Raw genomic sequence first — 20,163 nt, forward strand, 5'->3', positions numbered from 1 at the left:
CGGCAAAGATAAAAACACCCCTATACATTAATTGGGGTCATGCTGATCCTCTGTAGCAAGTCTGGATGCAATTGGTCTAGAACTGCAAGAGGAATAACGCGACAAACAAACAACAAGAACAAATGTGTCCAAGAGCCGCGTCATAAAGGTTTTGTAAGAAGAAGAAGAGGAAGAAGAGGAAGAAGAAGAGGAAGAAGAAGAGGAAGAAGAAGAGGAAGAAGAAGGGGAAGAAGAGGAGGAATAAGAGGAAGAAGAAGAGGAAGAAGGAGAGGAAGAAGAGGAAGAAGGAGAGGAAGAAGAAGAGGAAGAAGAAGAAGAAGAAGAAGAAGAAGAAGAAGAAGAAGAAGAAGAAGAAGAAGAAGAAGAAGCACGCAGAGCTCTCTTAGAGCCAGCGTCTGAGACGCGGCTCAAAGCACAAGTACCGGTGCGTGAATTATAGTCAGCATTTCGATAGGAAAAAGGAGGGACCATAGCCTTGCTTGCTTAAAGGAAATAGGTATATACACTTAGTTATAAGAATCGTTGATTTATTTAAATTTTCAGATTTCACTCCAGATTGAAACTTATTTAGTCCGAACGATATCCGATCCTCAAAGCCAAAATCACATTTTCATTGTATACTTTAATTAGTCTGTGACAGCCCATCATGAAAATGACATCATATAATGCATGAAATTGCTCCAAGCTCCTGATTTGAAATCTATAGCTCCAACAAAAGCGATATGTACAGCAGTTTGTAGGTATGAATATCAGGCATCCGATGATAAGAGTGAGGAAAGTGGGGAAAAGAAATTTCAGCGCTTTATCATTAAAAAAAAACGTCGCGGCCTGTTCCAAGTCAAGGCATTGTTGAGGAAGCCAAACAAAATGGCAACTTAAGACCCCAACGAGCTGACAGAGGGCTGACCAAGATGGCGTAACGCCATCTCTGTAAGGCTCATTTTGTTTTTTGTGATGAGCACCCCCCCAAAATTATCCTCAAATGGAGTGTTTAAATTTACCCACCACCCAGTTTTCATTCATGCAGTCCCTTGGCGTTCCCTCAGTGCATGCAAAGTTGTGGGCCACGAGGTTTCCAATGTTTTGGAGTTATGGAGGAGACTGACTGACTCAATTACATTTATTATTATAGATAGAGCCTCATGAATCCTTTCTTGGTGGAATAAAAATTTGGAAAATGAAATTTGATACCTTGCATTTAAGTGGCCAAGAGAGGCAAGGCAATGAAAAATTGGAGAATAGCAAATGCAGTCCCAATATTCAGGTGGTTCAGCAAAGTAGCAAGGAATTATAGGTCAGGAAGATTAACCGCAATGTCAGGAAATGTATTCAGAATGTTACTTTGGGACTCAGACAGCATCTGGAAAACTTCAGGGTGGATTACAGTAGTGCAATATATTCGATTTATTTAGATTCTGCATAGATGGGAAACCGACGAGGTTTTATAAGATTCCTTTGATAAGAATCCACGTAGGAGGTTGCCATCAATTATTAGAGCAAGTGAAATGGGGGTAAGCTAACAGAAAAGATAGAATATCGACTTGATAACTTGTGATGTAATAACTAGTGGGGCAATTCTGCAGCAGGTAATGAAGAAAAATAAGACAGGAATAATTTTTTTTAAGGTGTAACAACATAAAGGCTCTCTTCACCACTGAAAAAATATACTTGCCAAGGAAGTTGGAAGATGTTAGCAAAGGAAGTGGAGTTGAAGCAGAAAGAGGAGGAAATGTACAGAGAAGTGATCTCATAATGCATACCTTGCTTAGTGTTTTCAGTGTGTGGTCAGCAGCTTTACGCACTGAATCCTGGTACAGGAATGAGAACATAATGGAGTGAGATTAGAATTTACCAACAACAATAAAACGAGAATTAAATTAAATTTAAAAAAAAATAAAAAATCAAGAGACTGGCCACTTCATTCTTCACTTCACTCTCAAACTCATCAGCAGGACATCTGTCTGCAAAGACTTACTATATAAAATAATACAACAGTCAATGTACCTTCATCTACTGTGGTATTACCGTGGTTCCTCCTGAGATTGTATTTACCTCCGCCATGGAAAGTGGACGGAGGTCATGTTTTTACCTGTTGGTTGTTATCTCCATTGGGGTTTCAGGAGGTGGGAGGAAGTTCTCTCAGAACTCAAAATCTGTACTTCCTTTTTGGTAAAGCATCACGATTCATGAACCAAACTGTGAAACTTCGTTCTCATAACCTCGCTCAAATGGCTCTTTTCAAAATCTTCACTGAACCTCCAACAGCCTCTGTTTGTCGCTCGTTTGGAGTAATATTCCCCGGAATGATTTGTAAATACTTGGTGAGGGTTTTCTTTATCATTGCTGTAGCTCCAACTATCACTGATATAATTGCAGCTTTCTTCAATTTCCACATCTTCTTGACCTCATTTTTCAGATTCTGGTATTTGGTCATTTTTATAATTTCTGTGGCATTTAGTCCAAAGTCATTGGGAACTGAAACCTTGATTAACAATGCCGATTTTTACTTTTTTGTGTTTGAGCACTATGTCCTGGCGCAATGCTTTGTTTGCAACGTCCACACTTGATGGGATCATCTTGTCATACGGGAGCATTTTATGTTCATTTTAAAGGATCGGACTTGGTTTGTCTCTCCATGATTGTTCTGGGACCGGGATGTTGAAATGTTTCCAGATGTGCCAATGGATTACTCGACAGACGCTGTCATGTCTTTCTGTGTACAGCTGTTCTGACATGAGTTTTTGACACCCCGAAAGGAGGTGACTGGTACTTTCTATTTCTTCCCCACAAAACCTGCATTTGTCCGATTGGCTCAATCCCACCATTTTCTTCAAGACATTAGTGTGGTGTCCTTGGTCCTGGGTATTGATGATAACTCATTCTCCATTCCAATTAATTTGACCTCTTCTTCGCCATTCCAAAGAGCCTTCCTTGTTGATCCCTATTCTGTCAAGCTCTTTTGTCGTTCTCCCATTCGTCAGAGTATATCTGCTGATATTTATTTTTGTAGTTTTCCCTTTTTTGTCTTTGCTGTGGTTGTTCAAAGGGATCATTGGGGCTGTGGTTGTTTGTTTCGTTTTCCTGTGCAGTATCCATAATTTGCACCCGTTTTTGGAAGTTTGTTGCTCAATGGATTAAGGATCCCTTTTCCGATTTGTTGTTTTCTTCTTGCTCATGTGCAAATCTCATGCGATAGTCTATTGAGCTTTGCACATACTCCGCTAGTCCGACACACGATGTTCTGTGCACTTGGTTAAGCTACATCAAACCAACTCCTCCTCCTCCTCGTCTCGGTAAGTACAACCTCGGTATGCATTGGTTTTTGCAGAACATCGTGTGAATAGTTTGAAGGTTCCTTGTTTTGGTGTCTAAATTGTTGATCTCCAATTGTGGCCAGTTTATAATTACACAGCTCTATTGGAATGCCGGCACTGCAAGTTGGTTTATAGCTTTGGTTTTGTTTCTTAGGGAGAGAGATGACTTCAGAATTAGTCTTACTCTGTGTAGGTACTCCTTGCTGATTATTTTACACATTCTTTTGTGTTATACCTGGGGGCCGTCTTCTCGTAGTCCAAGGTATTTGGAGGATGCTTCATTTTCTAGTTCCTGTATTGTTGTACTTTGATCGATTGAGATGTTGTCTGTTCTTTTTGTTTTTTCATGTACAAATGTGCATTTGGCACATTTGTCAAGACCAAGCTCCATTCAGATGTCCTCCGAGTAGTTTCAGGTTGATCTGCCAGTTTCTTATCATTCAGTGAAAAGAGTTTTAGATCATCCATGTACAGTAGGTGTGTTACTTTTCTTGTTTCTTTGGTCATTCTTCTGTTGCATGTCAGATTGTATCCATGTCCTTGTTCATTGATGAGGTTACTCAGCGAGTTCAGAGCCAGACAAAACAGGAAGGGGCGGGGGGGAAGCTGTCACCTTGTAAGATACCACGTAGTATCTTTACTCCTGGGATTTCAATATTTCCTTCCAAGTAAGGCAGTACCAGCATTGTAATGCAGAACATCATTGGTTTCTCAATCAGTGTGACTATTTGGGGGTCAATTTTGTATACTTGCATGCATTTTATAATCCATGAATGTGGGACACCATCAAAGGCTTTTTTGTAATCTATCCAGGCCGTGGATAAGTCGGTTTGTCGGAGCTTGCAGTTTTCGAGAATGGTTTTGTTCAACAATAAGTGGTCTATTGTTCCATAGCATCCTCTCTCACATCCTTTCTGCTCTGCATCTGAAGCTCCTTGTTGAGTGAGGTGGTCGTAAATCGCATCCGTGATGAAAGCTGTTAAAAGTTTGCATGTTGTTGGTCTATATTTGTTGGGTAAATGGGTTTCTTCAGATTTCAGGATTTAAAGAGTGTTGCCTTCTGCGACCATTCATCCATTGGCTGTTCCCCTTGGATGAGTTCGTTAAATGCTCGAGCATAGTGAGGGTGGAGAGCATGCAGTTGCTTTAGCCAGAAGTTTGGAATCCCATCTGGGCCTGGGCATTTAGAGTTTGCCACTTTTGCGAGATGTTTACAAATTTTATCTTCATCAAATTGTCATTGGGTGCATTTCCTGGAGATGTTGCTTTTTATTTGCCAAGTGCTGCATCCACTCTGCTTCCTTGATGTGTTGTCTTTTTTGTCTTCAAATATACCTTCCCAAATTTTTTTCTCGGTCCTCTTTTTTTAGGGGGAGTTGTCACAATTTGCTTTTCCGTTTCCATTGCTCTCGATAGAACTTTTTCGGGTTGTTTTCAAACTTTATTTTGATTTCTTCTGTTGTTGGACTCATCATAGTACTTTTTAAAATTTCCTTGCTATCCATTGGATTTGGAGTTTATTATGGGCAGCTTATGGTAATAGTCGATTGTTTTCTATGTTGTATTTCTTTGTGATTTGTCTGATTCTTTTCATAAGCTTTGGACTTCTATTTTCCCTCTTGAGTTGTTCTATTTGGCCCGTTTCCACCCTCAGTCGGTCTCTTTGCTTCTCAAGTCTCTGTTTCCATGGTGGTGTCTTGTTTCTGGTCAGAGTATGAGATTTTTTTTTCTCTCTCTCACTCTCTTTCACCCCTGTTTGTCTGTCTGTCTGTCAGTTTGTCTGTCTGTGAGCAGGATATCTCTCGAAGCTATGAATAGAATTTCGGCAAAACTTGGTGGACAGGTTGGTCATGTGACAAAGCTGAATTGATTACATTTTGGTGAAAATCCGGATCCGGATCTAGATACGAGAATTTTTTCAGTGATTCTTCATCATTGAGTGGCAGGGCCAAAAACTATACACAACACGATATCTCGAAAAGTGGTGGACGGATTCAGACAAAACATGGTGGACCTACCAATTGTTTCAGTTTTGGTGAAGATCCGAATCCGAATCCGGATCCGGATACGAGAATTTCTTAATTTTTTTCAGTGATTCTTCACCATTGAGAGATGGGACCAAAATCGATATACAAAGCACAATATCTCAAACAGTTATTGACGGACTGGGATGAAACTTGACGGATGAGTTGGGTAGGTGATAAGAACAAGCTGATTCGATTTTGGAGGTCCGGATCCAGATCCAGCACATCAGTGGGTAACAAAATGTAAACTGATCAGTCTGATGGAGGTATGCACTCGACCAAGTTTATAAGATGCACAGCAACACAAAGCAACACATTTTGTTGTTTTCACAAAGCAACACATTTTGTCTCAAATAAGTTGCCCAAATAATCAGATAAATGAGCTTTACCTTGATGTCATCACGCACACGAAACAGCACCTTCCAAATATCAGGCAATCGGTCCACGAGGTCAGCTGAATGTGTTCTCAGAAGGTCATTCAAAGCCAAGCAACTATCAAGGAAAGAAGATAAATGAGAAAGGTCAGGCCATATATGTAACCTACATATATTTCAACACCATCAGACTCACTGGAATTTGTACTCAGCAACAAAGATTTGTACTCAAAACTTTTCTCCATGTTTACCTGGACTCTCGAACCCGCCAAATATCTGATGTCAAGTTAGACAGCAGATCTTTCAGAATTTCTTGCAAGTATTTTTCAACCTGAGGAAACAAAAAGATGCATCGATATACAAAAGGTTCTCAAAAAGCATTATCAGGATTATGTTGTCACAAGATTACACACTTGGGATTGAAAACAGGCTCGAAAAACTCACGGTCTTTTTCGCTTCTGGGACAAGTGCTGTCCAGATCGCAACCATGGAATGTCGTACTCCAGGATTAGGGTCAAATTGATAGCGATAAAGGCGAGGTACAAGGCCAGGCAAATGTGGTGAAAGTGCCTCTCCAGCTTGCCGTGCAATTGTTGCAAAACCAAAAGCTGCGCCCTGGAACAGGAAGAAAAGTGGTGTCGAGTGATTCAGTTATAATAGCAAATTTTCGATCATTTCACTTCTGACCTCACTCCGCCCATCCTCTTGTCCTCTCATCCCTCCATCGTCCCCCAGCCCGTCCAGGTCGTATGTGGTGTTTCAGATTCACATACTTGTTTACCCTCCCCAATTCCAAGCTGACTGCTCACCTCCATTCCTTTCTTGCTCTATTCTGTGAAACCAATTGCCCATGTCGATTTCCTCTTACCCCTCCCTCCAGTCTTTCAAGAGTACATCACCTCATGATGTCACCCATAACCATCCCTCGCCTCTTCTACTCTTAATCACCCTCTACCTCTCTCCCTCCACCCTTTTCCACCTCATGACTCGTCTATTCATGTACAATAAACATAGGACCACCTGTCCTGACGCTCACCTGGATCAGGAGCAACAGTCACTCAAACCCCACACAGACCTCCTTAGACCCTTTTGAATTTTTATTTTTTATTTTTTAATGCCATGAACAAACTTAGGTACATCACGGGTGATGAAGGTTGTGGTCAAGTTTCATCGAAGTCATGTGTGTAGTTTCAGAGAAGAGAGCAAATACCTATTTGGGGGGTCAAAACCCTCCCGTAGACCCCTTTAATGAGCACAGATTTTGATGCAGTCGACACACTTTGGTACAACATTCGTGATGAAGGTTGTGGTCAAATTTCATCGAAATTGTGTGTGCGGTTTTGGAGAATACAACAAATACCTATTTTTGGGGGGGGGGGGTCAACCCCCCCAGTAAACCTCCTCAATGAGTGCAGATTTTGATGCGGTCAATACACCTTCATTCGGCATCAGATATGAAGCTTGTGACCAAGTTTCATCAAAATCATGAGCGATAATGACTGAAATGTTGACAAACTGACTTAGTGAGTGACTGGCTGACTGACTCACCTACGGACATTGCTCGATCGCATAAGCTCCCCCAGAACCAAGTTCCAGGTGAGCTAAAAATTTGTCAGATTTTTTTGTTTGTTTGTCTTGTGCACAGGAATCTCGGCTCTTGTGTTTGAGCTAAACGATCGAGGTCAGAAGATTCATAGATTTACAGACGATCAGAGATGAACAGAGAGAGAGAGAGAGAGAGAGAGAGAGAGAGAGAGAGAGAGAGAGAGAGAGAGAGAGAGAGAGAGAGAGAGAGAGAGAGAGAGAGAGAGAGAGAGAGAGAGAGAGAGAGAGAAAGACCTTTTTTGAATTCCAGACTGCATGGTGATTTGCCAAGTGCATGAACTTGTAAACGAGGTCTGGCTGGTTAAGGTCACTAGCCAGTGAACAAAGCTCTCGATATGTGGACAGACCATGTCTGAAAGATTGGGGGGGGGGGGGAGAGGAATGTTCATTATAGTTGCAGTAAAATAAAGTCATTAAAATTAAGCAGTGAAGCTCATTTACAGAGCACATTTACACCTCCTTAAATCAATTAATTTGCTTAATTTCTTGGTAAGATACGAGCCATCAAACTGTTAAACGTGTACATTTCCTTCACCGACATACCCTTCAGGTGTTGTACCAAGACCGACTGGGAAAACCTGCGTCTCTTCAGTCACATCTCGCTTTGGTCTGGAAGTGGTGGGAAATGAAATGAAGGCAACATTTAGGTTTCATGTTCTTGCTCACAGGCCAGTTGAGCGCATCTACAGTACAGTATTCAATGGAAGCTATATACTGCAGCACGCAAAGGCCCCAACGATGTCAATCTCACCATGCAAGTGCATTATTATCCGTCTCTTACCTGCTTCCAGTTGTGAGGGTCTCCACCAAGCTGTCGACCAAAGCCTTGCGGTCTGCCTCTCCCCCTTTCTCATACACCAGCCCCAGCCCTTTTGAGCCCAGATCCTGGGTTAGCTCTGCAAATATATAAAGCTTTATGGTTGCTTCTCTTGGCCATTTATCAATTCGTATTTCTGGGTTTATTAATTATGATTATTCTTGTTTCTTTTGTAAATATGAGAAAAAAAAAAACCAAAGGTACATTAGTACAGTAAACTTGAACTTTAATAAAACAACATAAAGCATCCAATAAATGTCACTGTTGTTGTTGTTGTTGTTGTGGCTTATCTCAGCAATGTTTCAGGCTCTGCCAGGGACGATTGGTGCAAACCACGGACAAGAAATAATGAATGAAAATGCAAAAGAAATCAAAACATCAGTAAGGAATGAAAAACGCCAAAATTAAATGTGTGATGTTACAGAACACCCAAAACACAGCACGGAAGATGGCTCACAACATTGCCAAGCTGGCAGAGAAATGGCTAAATTACAAATTACAAATAAATTTTTTTAAAAACAACACAAACAAATGTAGAAAAATTCATGTTGTAAATCCAAAACCCAATGTAAGCAATTTATGGAAATGAAATTCTGATTAGTAACAGGACTATAGCATTACAGGATGTGCAAAAAATAAATTAATACGATATATAATTCAAGAAGTGTTTTTTGTTTACTTAGTCGAGGGTCGTATAAGAGCTAACGTAATGTACGAGGCTAGTATAAGTATTTGTTTGTTTGTTTGTTTGTTTGTTTGACTTTTACGCATTACGAAACTGCTGGACGGAACAAGTTGAAGGCTGGTGGTTGTACTGGGGGAGGGTGTGGGGGGGAGGTGGGAGGTGGGGGTGTTTGGGAAGGTCGTAGACGATAAAATAATTCATAGCGGGGGGGGGGGGGTGGAGGGGAGGCTCAGAGCGGAGAGAGCATGTATTTCTTTCTCTGTAAATGTGTATCGTATTACTATAGCGCCACTATCGGTGTGAGGGGGGGCATTACAAGTCATCATAAAATACCCCAGTTCTCTGCATGAAAACCAGAGACATCATTGAAGTGGGGGAATTATCACACTAAATATCAAACTCTTTGTGTGTTTGTTTTTATCCGATGCACTCCTGAAGCCCTACATGGAATGAGTTGTAAACTGTACTTGGGTGAATGTACTCGGGGTGTACACGATAACGTTTCAGACATCATCATCATCGTCGTCATCGTTTCATGGCCGTTTCCACGCTTGCATGTGCAAGCCGTGGTTCACCTAATGGCTGCTTTCCAGGCTGCACAATCCCTTGCTTGCCCTCTTGTTAAGCCTTTAAGAGTGAATTTTTATAAGATCGGCCCAAAATGGTAACATTTGAACATTGATGCCTTCAGATATTTTTCAAATTTTTATCCTAGGGTGTGTGTGGTCTAAAACTCAGAAAGCCAAATTTTTGATGTGATTGACCCATTCCCCGCCGTTTGAGCCACACCCAAAGTTTGGAGATTTTGACACACTTGAAAGTTTTTTTCCATTTTCAAAGTGAATTATTTAGAATAACCATCAGTTGCCCAAGGAAATTACTTTACAAACTTATTTTATGGTTTGGGTACTAAAATATTTTGAACAAAAATCTTTGGGATCTGGATGGTTATGGATAGTGGTGCCACCTATATTCCCTTGCGGCAAACATTCACTTCAGGCTTTCTCTGGCCATATTTTTAATAACCATCAAGGTCCCATGGATTTTATTAGTGCATAAGATAGTACAAGTGCTGTACTATCCTCGGAAAGTAAAACATTCATGGGACCTTGGTGGTTATGGCAGTAAAGGGGGTCTCAAGACCACTTCGGAGCCCTTTTTCGAGCCATGCCCACTCCCATAACCATCCTGATATTTTGAAACTAATATTATCAAATGAAGGTTCCATATCTACACTAACAAAACCAATAGTAAAATCCATGGGACCTTTTAAAAACAAAGAATAAAACAGGTCCAAAGTTGCTTTGTTTGACAGATAATGTACATAGCGATGTACATATAATGTACAGGTATATGGTCTGCCTCCATCACCAATTCCCATCACTTGCTGCAGAAGTCCACTATATTCCATTGCTGATTCAAGAGTAAAGTGCTTTCACTAAATGTCTTATCTGTTTTTGGGGCATCCATCCTAAAAATCTGTTTGTTTCCTTTAAAACCCCATGCTGTTTTGAATGTGGCCGAGATAGATAGAAAAATGTTTTTTCGATGTGAATCTTTAATTTTCCTGAAAACTTTGAAGAAAATCCTTCTCCCATTCGTTTCAACTTCTGTTCCTGTCCAGGAGCTAGGCATTTGGCAGCAAAGTCCTTAAAATGTTCAACACATTTCTTGTACTTTTTTTACAATTCTTTTTTGATGCTGTGGTGTCAAACTTTCGAAGTGGCTGATTTGTTTGGTACTTTGCAGGAGACAAGTTCTTTCCCAGCATAGATATGATGTCATTTAGCGAATGATTACTTTCATAATGATAACTGCTATCAGATGCACAGGCATCAGACATCAGAGTCCCAACATTTCAACAAAGCAAGAGGGAGGTCCTCATCTGAATCAAAATCACCATCTTGGCTGTCTGAAATTCTAGGTGAGCTCACATGTGGGCCTACCATGGCGTTGTCTTGTACCAGATGTGCTCGGGGTAGTTGAGTTGATATTCTGCTCAGCTGCCGTGGTTGCAGTGGCTGTCTCAGCTTTGCGGCATTTCGTACAAATAAGGGATCCAAGTGGAATCGCTAGTTTTGAACAAAGTTCATATCCACAACTTCTCAAACCTGACACTGTCTTTTTCTCATCAGAATGTTTGGGATGCATGCATATTTTGGACGGTCTCTAGTTGATTCCCAGTCTGTATCTATGTTTCGGACATATTTCTGCCCCTTCTGGTACCTCTTAAAATAGATCTGTTCAACACAAGTTGAGATTCAGATAATGTGATGGGAATTTTCAGATCTGCGGCATGGTTTGCAACATCATTATTCAGTGATGCTATACTGGTCAGCGATTGAGCTCTTCGTGGCAGAAATGGGCCGCAAATACCATGATTTCTGTTATAGAAAATGCACCATCTATATGCCATGGCTGAGTGATGTCCGCTGAAACAAAAATATGCATTTACGGTGGAGCAAAAGTATGTGTTTGGAGAAGTAGGCCTAAACTTTTATTGGTGCATGAATAAAAGGATTCTTTTTTCTTTAAGATTTTATTTAGCCTATGTTTTTTTTCAGAATGGACTGAACATGAACAGCAGGAAGCAATGTTCAAATCACCCCATTTTTCTACTGGCTTTCATTCAACAAACCAAAATATAAATAAATCAACTAAACATGAACTCGACTCAGCCATGCAATCCCTGACACCATGGCATTAGTTTGACCTTCATTCATAATGCCTAATGATAGAACTATGCTGATTTCACATAGGAACAGACAGTAAACACATAGTATCTTGGATTGAATTGATGCTGGATTTCAAAACAGCTAATCCCAGATAACCTTTGACCTATTTATAAGCAGACAAATGTGGGAAATTATAACTTACCAGGTATGATATATATGGATTGGGGGGATATAAATTCAGATTTCTTTTTTGACATGTTCTTTCATCTTGCCAAGACAAAGAAAAGGAAATTACAAATGGCATTAAGGGGGAAAAAGTCATGTAAGGCGGCAAATGCAAATGAAAGAAATCGCCTTGCATCTCATAATTACGTGGTTTCAAGATAAAGAATGTATACAAAAGACAAAATTTGCTCAAAACAGCATTTATTTCATAATACATACATATTTTACAGTTTCAAATAGGATCAGCAATTGAACATAGTGGACTTCTGCAGCAAGTGATGGAAATTGGTGATGGAGGCAGACCATGTACATGTCGTGTGCATATACCTGTACATTATATGTACATCACTATGTACATTATCTGTCAAACAAGGCAACTTTGGACCTGTTTTATTCTTTGTTTTTAAAAGGTCCCATGGATTTTACTATTGGTTTTGTTAGTATAGATATGGAACCTTCATTTGATAATATTAGTTTCAAAATATCAGGATGGTTATGGGAATGGGCGTGGCTCGAAAAAGGGCTTCGGAAAGTCCGAAGTGGTCTTGAGACCCCTTGTACTGGCATAACCACCAAGGTCCCATGAATGTTTTATTTTCAGAGGATAGTACAGTACTTGTACTATCTTATGCACAAATAAAATCCATGGCACCTTGATGGTTATTAAAAATATGGCCAGAGAAAGTCTGAAGTGAATGTTTGCCGAAAGGGATTATAGGTGGCGCCACTCTCCATAACCATCCAGATCCCATAGATTTTTGTACAAAATATTTTAGTACCCAAACCATATAATAAGTTTGTAAAGGAATTTCCTTGGGAAACTGGTGGTTATTCTAAATAATTCACTTTGAAAATGGAAAAAAATTTCAAGTGTGTCAAAATCTCCAAACTTTGGGTGTGGCCCAAACGGCGGGGAATGGGTCAATCACATCAAAAATTTGGCTTTCTGAGTTTTAGACCATACACAACCTCGGATAAAAATTTGAAAAATATCTGAAGACATCAATGTTCATAGGTTGGCCTATCTTATAAAAATTCACTCTTAACTCTAAGATCATCTCTCACCAACACATCCCATGTTTTCCTCTGACGGCTTTGAGCACTCCTTCCATTCACATTCATATTTATACACCTCTTCACACAACTACCCACCCACATCCTTTCCATTTGTCCGAACCATCTCAACCTACCCCTCCACGTAACCTCACGAATGCTTTCTATACCTATCTCTTAATTCCACATTTGATTTCCTATCCTTCAGTGTCACATGACATCTCCCTCACCATTCTCATTTCATTTCGTTCACACCTCCGTTCATCCTCCTTTTTGATCACCCATGTTTCGCTGCCGCACAACATCATGCTTCTAACGCAAGCTGCATAAAGTTTCCCCTTTAATCAGAGAGGCCCCTTTTGATGTCAACAGGGGTAACAACTCCCTAAAGAGATTAAGAGAGACTAACAGAATTTCATACTAATGGAAGTGGTAGCATTAGAAAAACTGAACCACCGGATGGAATGAGTTGAAAACTGGTGATTGTATTTGGGGTGTACACAATACATGGGAAGGTTTTGGGGGGTAAAATAAATAAATAACGAAAATAACTCAGTCTCAGGGTTCCGGTTGAGGGGAGCACCCCAATTCTCTCCACATATAAATGTGTATCGTGTAACGTCACCTGGTTTAAGTCTGCATTAACAAGTCATAAATCATAAAAGTGGGGGAATTTTAACGTCAGTACAAACGGGTTGTTTGCTCGTAATAATAATTTTAAAAACCATGACGAGGAGGGAACAAATTTTGAAACAAGGCCAAATGCTATGGTATATGGTAAACGCAAGCCGAGTTTACTATCCAGAGCAAAGGCACAAATATGGAGGCAATGGAACACAAGGAATACTGCAGCCAAATGGAGCACAACAAACAGGAGAGAATGCTATTCATCTGAACACAGGAGGGGACATATTTTAGGACTGAGTCGGACTGACCTGGAGGGGAACAAAAATCATTCAGAGAATTTCACCGGAGGGGACTATAGGTTTGCCGTCCGTCCATCCGTCCATCCCAACTGTGGTTTTTCTGACTTTTTCCCCATACCCTTTAACATATTCGACTGAAACGTGGTACACGGCTTTATTACCTTCGCAAACTTTGTTGCGAAGGTTATGTTTTGATCGCTGTGTATTTATTTATTTATTTGTGAATATGTGTGTTTGTTTGTTTGTTTGTATTTGCATAACTCCAAAAGTATTGAGCTGAATCGCAACAAATTTGGTGGGACGATTGGTTATTATCCGAGGACCATTTGATTAGACTTTGGGAGCGATCGGGTCAAAGGTCAAGGTCATGAAAATCTCAAAATCGTCTTTTTACCATAGCGCGGTCAATTTGTATCCAATTTGCATGCAACTAATGCCAAAATGTTCAGAATTCAATGCCCCATCTTGTGATACGTGACATGACACAATGACGTAATAACCCTTATTAGCGGTTGGGAGTCAAAGGTCAGGGGGGGTCACGACATTGCAAAATGTGCGGTTTTAGTCATAACACGGTCAATTCTTATCTGATTTGCATGAAACCAACACCAAAATGTTGACTGTTCTGTTCCCCACACTCTAATGCCAATTGCAAAATTAAGAGTACAAAGGTCAAGGTCGAGGTCATGAAAAGGTCAAAATCGTCATTTTGCCATAGTGCAGTCGATTTTTATCCAATTTGCATGCAACCAATGCCAAAATGTTGTGAATTCAATGCCCAATCTTGTGATATACGATATGACACAATGACGTAATTACCTTTTTTAGCAGTTTGGGTCAAAGGTCAGGGGGGTCAATGACCTTTATTATCATAACGCGGCCCAATTCTTATACAATTTGCATGTAAGTAGATTCAAAATGTTTGGAATTAAATTCCCTATCCTGTGATGTGTAATATTTGACAGTGATTTTATTGGTGAGTTTAAAGCATTGGGGGGGGGGTGTCACTGAACTTATTTCTTATAATGTGACCAGTTGTCATCAGATTGACTTGACACCGACACCCAAAAAGGTCAGGGAGTTCATACAGAAATTGTACAATGTATGTGAGTCAGTGTCAAACAGCAGGAAATTTAATGTTTTTAAGCCATCATAACACATATGAGATGGCAGATGTGGTATGGGATTAAATACTCTCACAATCAACGGTTTCTGGGGGGGGGGGGGCAAAATGTAGCGTTGGCAAAGGTATGCGCTCTACTGAGTGCCCGTTCTAGTTATGATAAGTTACAGAACAAGTTCGAGTTTCAGGGAATTTCGTCAAATTTTCACATCGTTATGCCCTTTTTGGACTTCAAACAGCGCCACATGCGTGAATGAAGGTTTTACATCTAAATGGGACCCTTCTGTCACAGGTGTGGAGTCAGTATGGCAGCACTTGCTGACGCATTAATTTTTTTCATTTGTATTATGAAAAATACATAAAATATCAGTCGATATAAAGTACGAGTTTTCAATTGTACTTGGGGTATATTAATTAACCCGAAATCATTGTTTCAGGTTGGAAAATAATAATAACAAAGGAGGACAAATGTCAATCTGGCACAAGCAACTCCTGTTATTTCTCTCCAAAATGTCAAGGCAGTCAAAAATAACCGTTCGATTTAAATAAAAAAAACAGATACAACCACAAGATAAGCCAGAAGAGGATAACTCAGATGCTGAATGAAGAGAGGAGAAGACCCACAGGAGCCAGCTATACCTGAACAAAGACAACATGACAATGGTCTCCTGCTTGAGCAGCCAACTTCCAAACAATGTCTTTGTCTCTTCACAGAGACATGGATAACACCACAGATTTCAACGTTCCAACTAACGGGATTGATGGTGTGAAGAGAAGGTTAAACTCGATAAGACTGAAGAAAACATATGTGGTTGAGGTATTCTGAAAAATACTGAAAAACCTGAAAAATGACAGCAAAGTTAAAGGATTCCACTACTCAATTCTGACACTTGAGTTTCAAGCCAGCATGTGTTGCAGGCAGCGAACACTATCTTGTAACATACTGTCCCCCTCTCCAAGACATTGCAAAAGACAGACATCCACTTGGTGATGGCTGCTGAGGTGGAAATTGTAATGGTTGAACCACTGATGAGACAGGTGCGAGATGACATCACCTGACATAGCCCCTTTTTATATTATAAAAAATACATGGTCGAAGCTTGTGGAAGTGCTAGGACACACAACAGTTCAGGGCACATCATAGCAAGGGGAACAGCAGGAGAAAGAGGAAACGGCAAAAGCAGGAGGAGAGGGAGAAAGTAGACAGGGATGGAAAAACAAGGGATGCAGGTAACGATGAGGGGTAGGAGAGAATGCAAGGGGTGGACAAGAGGAATACATAAGCAAGATTTTGGGAGGGGTGGGATGTGGTTTAACGGGTGGAGAAAAGATCATGGTTTTGGATGAGGGATGACTTGAGATGGTGGTGAACACCTATTTTGAAGACCTGGAGGGAATAATGAGATTGAAAAGAGTGTGGAAGGTAGTTCTGTAATTGGGAGAGGGGGGGGGGAGAAGAATAAATGAGTGGAGGTGAGCAGTGATTCTGTATTTAGGCAGTTTCACTAGGAAAGGGTTGCTGGTGGACTGCATGCATTCTGCAGATACCTGGATGGGACAAATCACAGAGAGGGCAGAGGGTGCAAGACCAGAAATGAGGCAGAAGAAGACAGAGGGACCACGAACCTATTGGCGATGGTGAAGTGATGGGCCCATAGACTCAGCTTCATTGCATAAGATTCCAATGATTTTGAAAGACTTGGTTTCCATGGCATCAAGCCGAGTAAGATGCAAGGCAGGGAAGCCGCCCATCAAGGTGTGCATGAAAGCCTTGTCGGTGGTTAGGAGCTCAGGTGTGCCAAGGAAGGACTTTGGACGATGGAGGATGCCCATTCTGGCTTTGGAAGTCAACTTTTAAATGTGGCTTGCCTAAGAGAGGTAGGTCATGGCTGAGAGTGAGACCCAAGAGTTTGAGTGACTGAACCTCTTTGAGAGGGTTGTTGAGAAAGTAGATGGGAGGGTTTACAGTACAGTCCTTTCAGAGAGAGAGAGAGAGAGAGAGAGAGAGAGAGAGAGAGAGAGAGAGAGAGTGTGGGATTTCTCAGGATTGAAAGACCTGTTCCGAGTGTGTTTGACCAATTTGTGATTTTGTCAAGGTTTGGGGAGAAGGAAGAGGCAGCTACCTGCCTGTAAGAAGAAAAGGGCAGAGCGAGGAAGCGTCTTGTGAAAAAAAAAAAAAAATTCTCAGTCTTGGCTGCTAAATTTGACATCTCGGCCAGCACAACATCAGACATCAATCCAACATTCCAGCCACCAAGCCAAAGGATTACTGGGAAGAAGCCATGTTCTTTGCATTCCTTGATCACCTAATCACTGAACCTCAACTTTAACTTTGTTCTTCAAAAGGTCGATCCACTGCCCAATACTTGGTGCCAGCCAATCTCCAGAAATTAACTGGAGGCAAGTCAATTGCACTCACATTCATTAATTACTCCTTCAGAAGTCTGTGCCTCGCAGGAAAGTCAACGCTTGCGATGGTAAATAAAACGATAAGAAAACAAGGAAAGGAAGAACTTCCAACTTCAAACAAGAGGAAAATTTTGATCTGGAGCCAAAATGTGTCAACTGCCTGTTCCTGGCTGCAGCAAAAAGCCCTTTCATCGGGGCTGTGCACAGGATAAACAACAACATGCAATCGACAATGAAAATAACAGTGCATGAGTGCCTAGGTAATGATGCACATTCTCTGAGGCTTTAAAATACACGTGGACGGTGTACTGAACAAATTTGCTGCAGATAGTTATCGGAGAATGGTTTTGACATTCGCGTACTAACTGTGCTCGATAAGCCGAAGCATTCAGAGACATTTCGGATAGCTCAGACTTGTAAATAGGCTGAAAGTGCAGTAAAGACTTCAAGTGTAATCGGCCGATACAATGCATTTGCCCAACTATAAAAACAAGGAACTGAACATGACTCGATAAGAGATACTGTGGGACCGCTAATATCTACAATCTAAATGCAGAAAAGAGAGCAGGCTGCAGATTCCCATTGAAAGAAAGGTGTGTTTACAAAATGCAGTTTCACCCCCCAATTCACCCTTTCGATACTTGCCCTTTGGTGAACTCTTGAACACTATTAATGTTGCCTCACTTTCTGACAGGCGTAATGTAATCACAGCTCGAATTGCTAAATCCTTGCTCACTTCTGAGCAGCAATCGCCATCAACTGTCGAAAAGTTGACTTACTATGTCCGGTCGCAGCTTAAGAAATTCCCAACAGTTACACACGTCTCAAATAAGAACTTAAAGATGGAAACGATCTCATGTTCCATTGACGATTCAGTTGAGATTCGGAATGCTCATCATTTGATTCCTATATTTCTTATATGTTACTCATTTTTCATACAACTTGTCTGCATATTTCATTTTGTGATTATTAGCCCGCGTTAGACTTAGTCTGAAATGAGGGCTTATGGATTTTGTCTCGATTTCCGTGTCCGTGCATGTGTGCATGGCGTCCGCGCATCTGCAACGATATCTGACAAGTATGGACCGATTTTATTCATACTTGGCAAAAAGACAAAACATGATGGTATACATTTGCACATCATTATTCAAGATGGCCGACTGGCAGCCATTTTAGTTGTAAACAAGCTCAAATGAGCTAAGATCCTCGTCCTCTTCATGATGACGTCATAAAAACGAATATGACGTCATTGTGATGTTTCAGGTTTGCGATAAATTATCTGTGCTAATGCCCGGCTTGATTCCCGCAAACAAAATTCAAACAGCTTGCCTAGTTTCGGAGATAATGGTATAGGTGATTTCCATTAGCGGCGATATTATGACGTCAACTTTTTTTCTAGGAAGAATTTCCAAAATCGGAGATGGTTACCGTCTGCGAGTGGGCTTTCTGCATATACATGGAAAGTTTCACGAAGATCCGATGAAAACTCTGGGTTTGGAAATAAAAAAATGTCAAAAAATAGGAATGACGTCATAAAAATTGATATGACGTCATAGTGATGTATCATATGTGCGGTACTTCATCTCTGCTAATGCCCTGTTCGATTCCCGCAAACAGAATTTAAAAAGCTTGCCTAGTTTCGGAGATAAATTTTTAGGCGATTTCCATTAGCGGAGATATTTTGACGTCATAACTTTTTTTTCTCGGAGGAATTTTCAAAATCGGAGATGGTTACTGTCTGCACAGTGTATTTTTTACATATATATGCCAAGTTTCAGGACGTTTCGATGAAAACTGTAGGCTGTGAAACAAAGAAGTCCACAAGAAGAAGCAGAAGAACAACAACGTGAGTAAGACTTGGAGATCCTCCACGAGGATCGAAAAACCCGATGTTAAACACTTCCTCAATCATTTCTCAGACATGCATTTCCCCATGTTGTTCAAAATTGGCACGCAGATAAAGATTCATGGCTTACGTAAGCACGTCATTTTTTTTCTTTCAAGATCAGATCAAAGGTGGCCAACTGGTAGACTGGCGGACATTTTAGCTTTCCATAATCATGGGCTTGTCCTTTAACTCCGTTCAACAAAATTACTAAAACAACGGGGGCTATAACATTTTTTTTTTTTTACCTTGTTCTTTATTATTTTCATACTGTATTTTACTTGGTCCGTACCGGTTTCTTCACTGTATGTTATTAGTCCCCAACTGGTTACACCGGAGGGACTATAGGTTTGCTGTCCGTCCATCCGTCTGTCCCATTTAGTCCAGTTGCCAGGTTGAGTACCTTGTTGTTGCGAGAAGTGTATTGTTTTTTTGATGGTTTCGTACTCGCATGGGTCTACAGAAAAAATTTAGCTTGGTTGCCAGAGTGGCAACCTTGGGGAACTCCGATAATTAGTATAAGTCCAAGATGGCCACCGTGGACGGAGGTGGAAAATAACTTTTCAACCAATCAACCTACAATCACGTGTGATACATTTTTTTTCCCGTATAATTTCGAGGTGAGGAATCGATTTCTCAGGTCAGTTGTGTGGTTCCGGGGTCAAATTCAGGGTCAAAGGTCAAGTTCAATGTCATTTTTGGACTATTGAGGGGTTTAAAACATTTTGACCCCTGCATCAACTGCAGATCACTCCTACTCGATAGTTGATGAACTATGAACTATCAATGTCATTGACTCTAATCTCACCTCTTCTTCTTTTCAGAGAAACGTATGATGGCTGACTCAAGGTGTCTTCTCCCAGTGTGTCATGGAGAAGAAACGAAATTCACTGAGAGATCGGGATCAAGAAGCTCATCTCGTGCGCCAAATCCCATGGAGATGGCGACCTGCAGGCTAAGCTACAGAACATTATTGATGTTGGTGGAGATGCGACAAGCATCGCCTGCCACAGAGGTTGCTACTGTACTTATACATCAAAAAAGAAAA

General features: G+C 40.8%; 1 protein-coding gene across 1 annotated transcript in view; it reads right to left on the minus strand.

Moving 5' to 3' along the window:
• ECPAS (Ecm29 proteasome adaptor and scaffold) overlaps positions 1-20,163 on the minus strand; it is a 236,448-nt gene that overhangs the window by 95,285 nt on the left and 121,000 nt on the right. The window contains exons 27-33 of the mRNA XM_085864640.1: positions 8,099-8,213; positions 7,861-7,926; positions 7,552-7,669; positions 6,157-6,327; positions 5,964-6,043; positions 5,728-5,830; positions 1,761-1,808 (exon numbers count right to left, since the gene is read on the minus strand). Coding sequence (XP_085720766.1) covers positions 1,761-1,808; positions 5,728-5,830; positions 5,964-6,043; positions 6,157-6,327; positions 7,552-7,669; positions 7,861-7,926; positions 8,099-8,213 — 701 coding nt within the window. The remainder of the gene's footprint in view (positions 1-1,760; positions 1,809-5,727; positions 5,831-5,963; positions 6,044-6,156; positions 6,328-7,551; positions 7,670-7,860; positions 7,927-8,098; positions 8,214-20,163) is intronic.

Source organism: Eptatretus burgeri, chromosome 2, assembly GCF_056783735.1.
Source record: "Eptatretus burgeri isolate ZD-2024b chromosome 2, Ebu_testis_v1, whole genome shotgun sequence".
In the NCBI taxonomy this organism is placed as follows: Eukaryota; Metazoa; Chordata; class Myxini; order Myxiniformes; family Myxinidae; genus Eptatretus; species Eptatretus burgeri.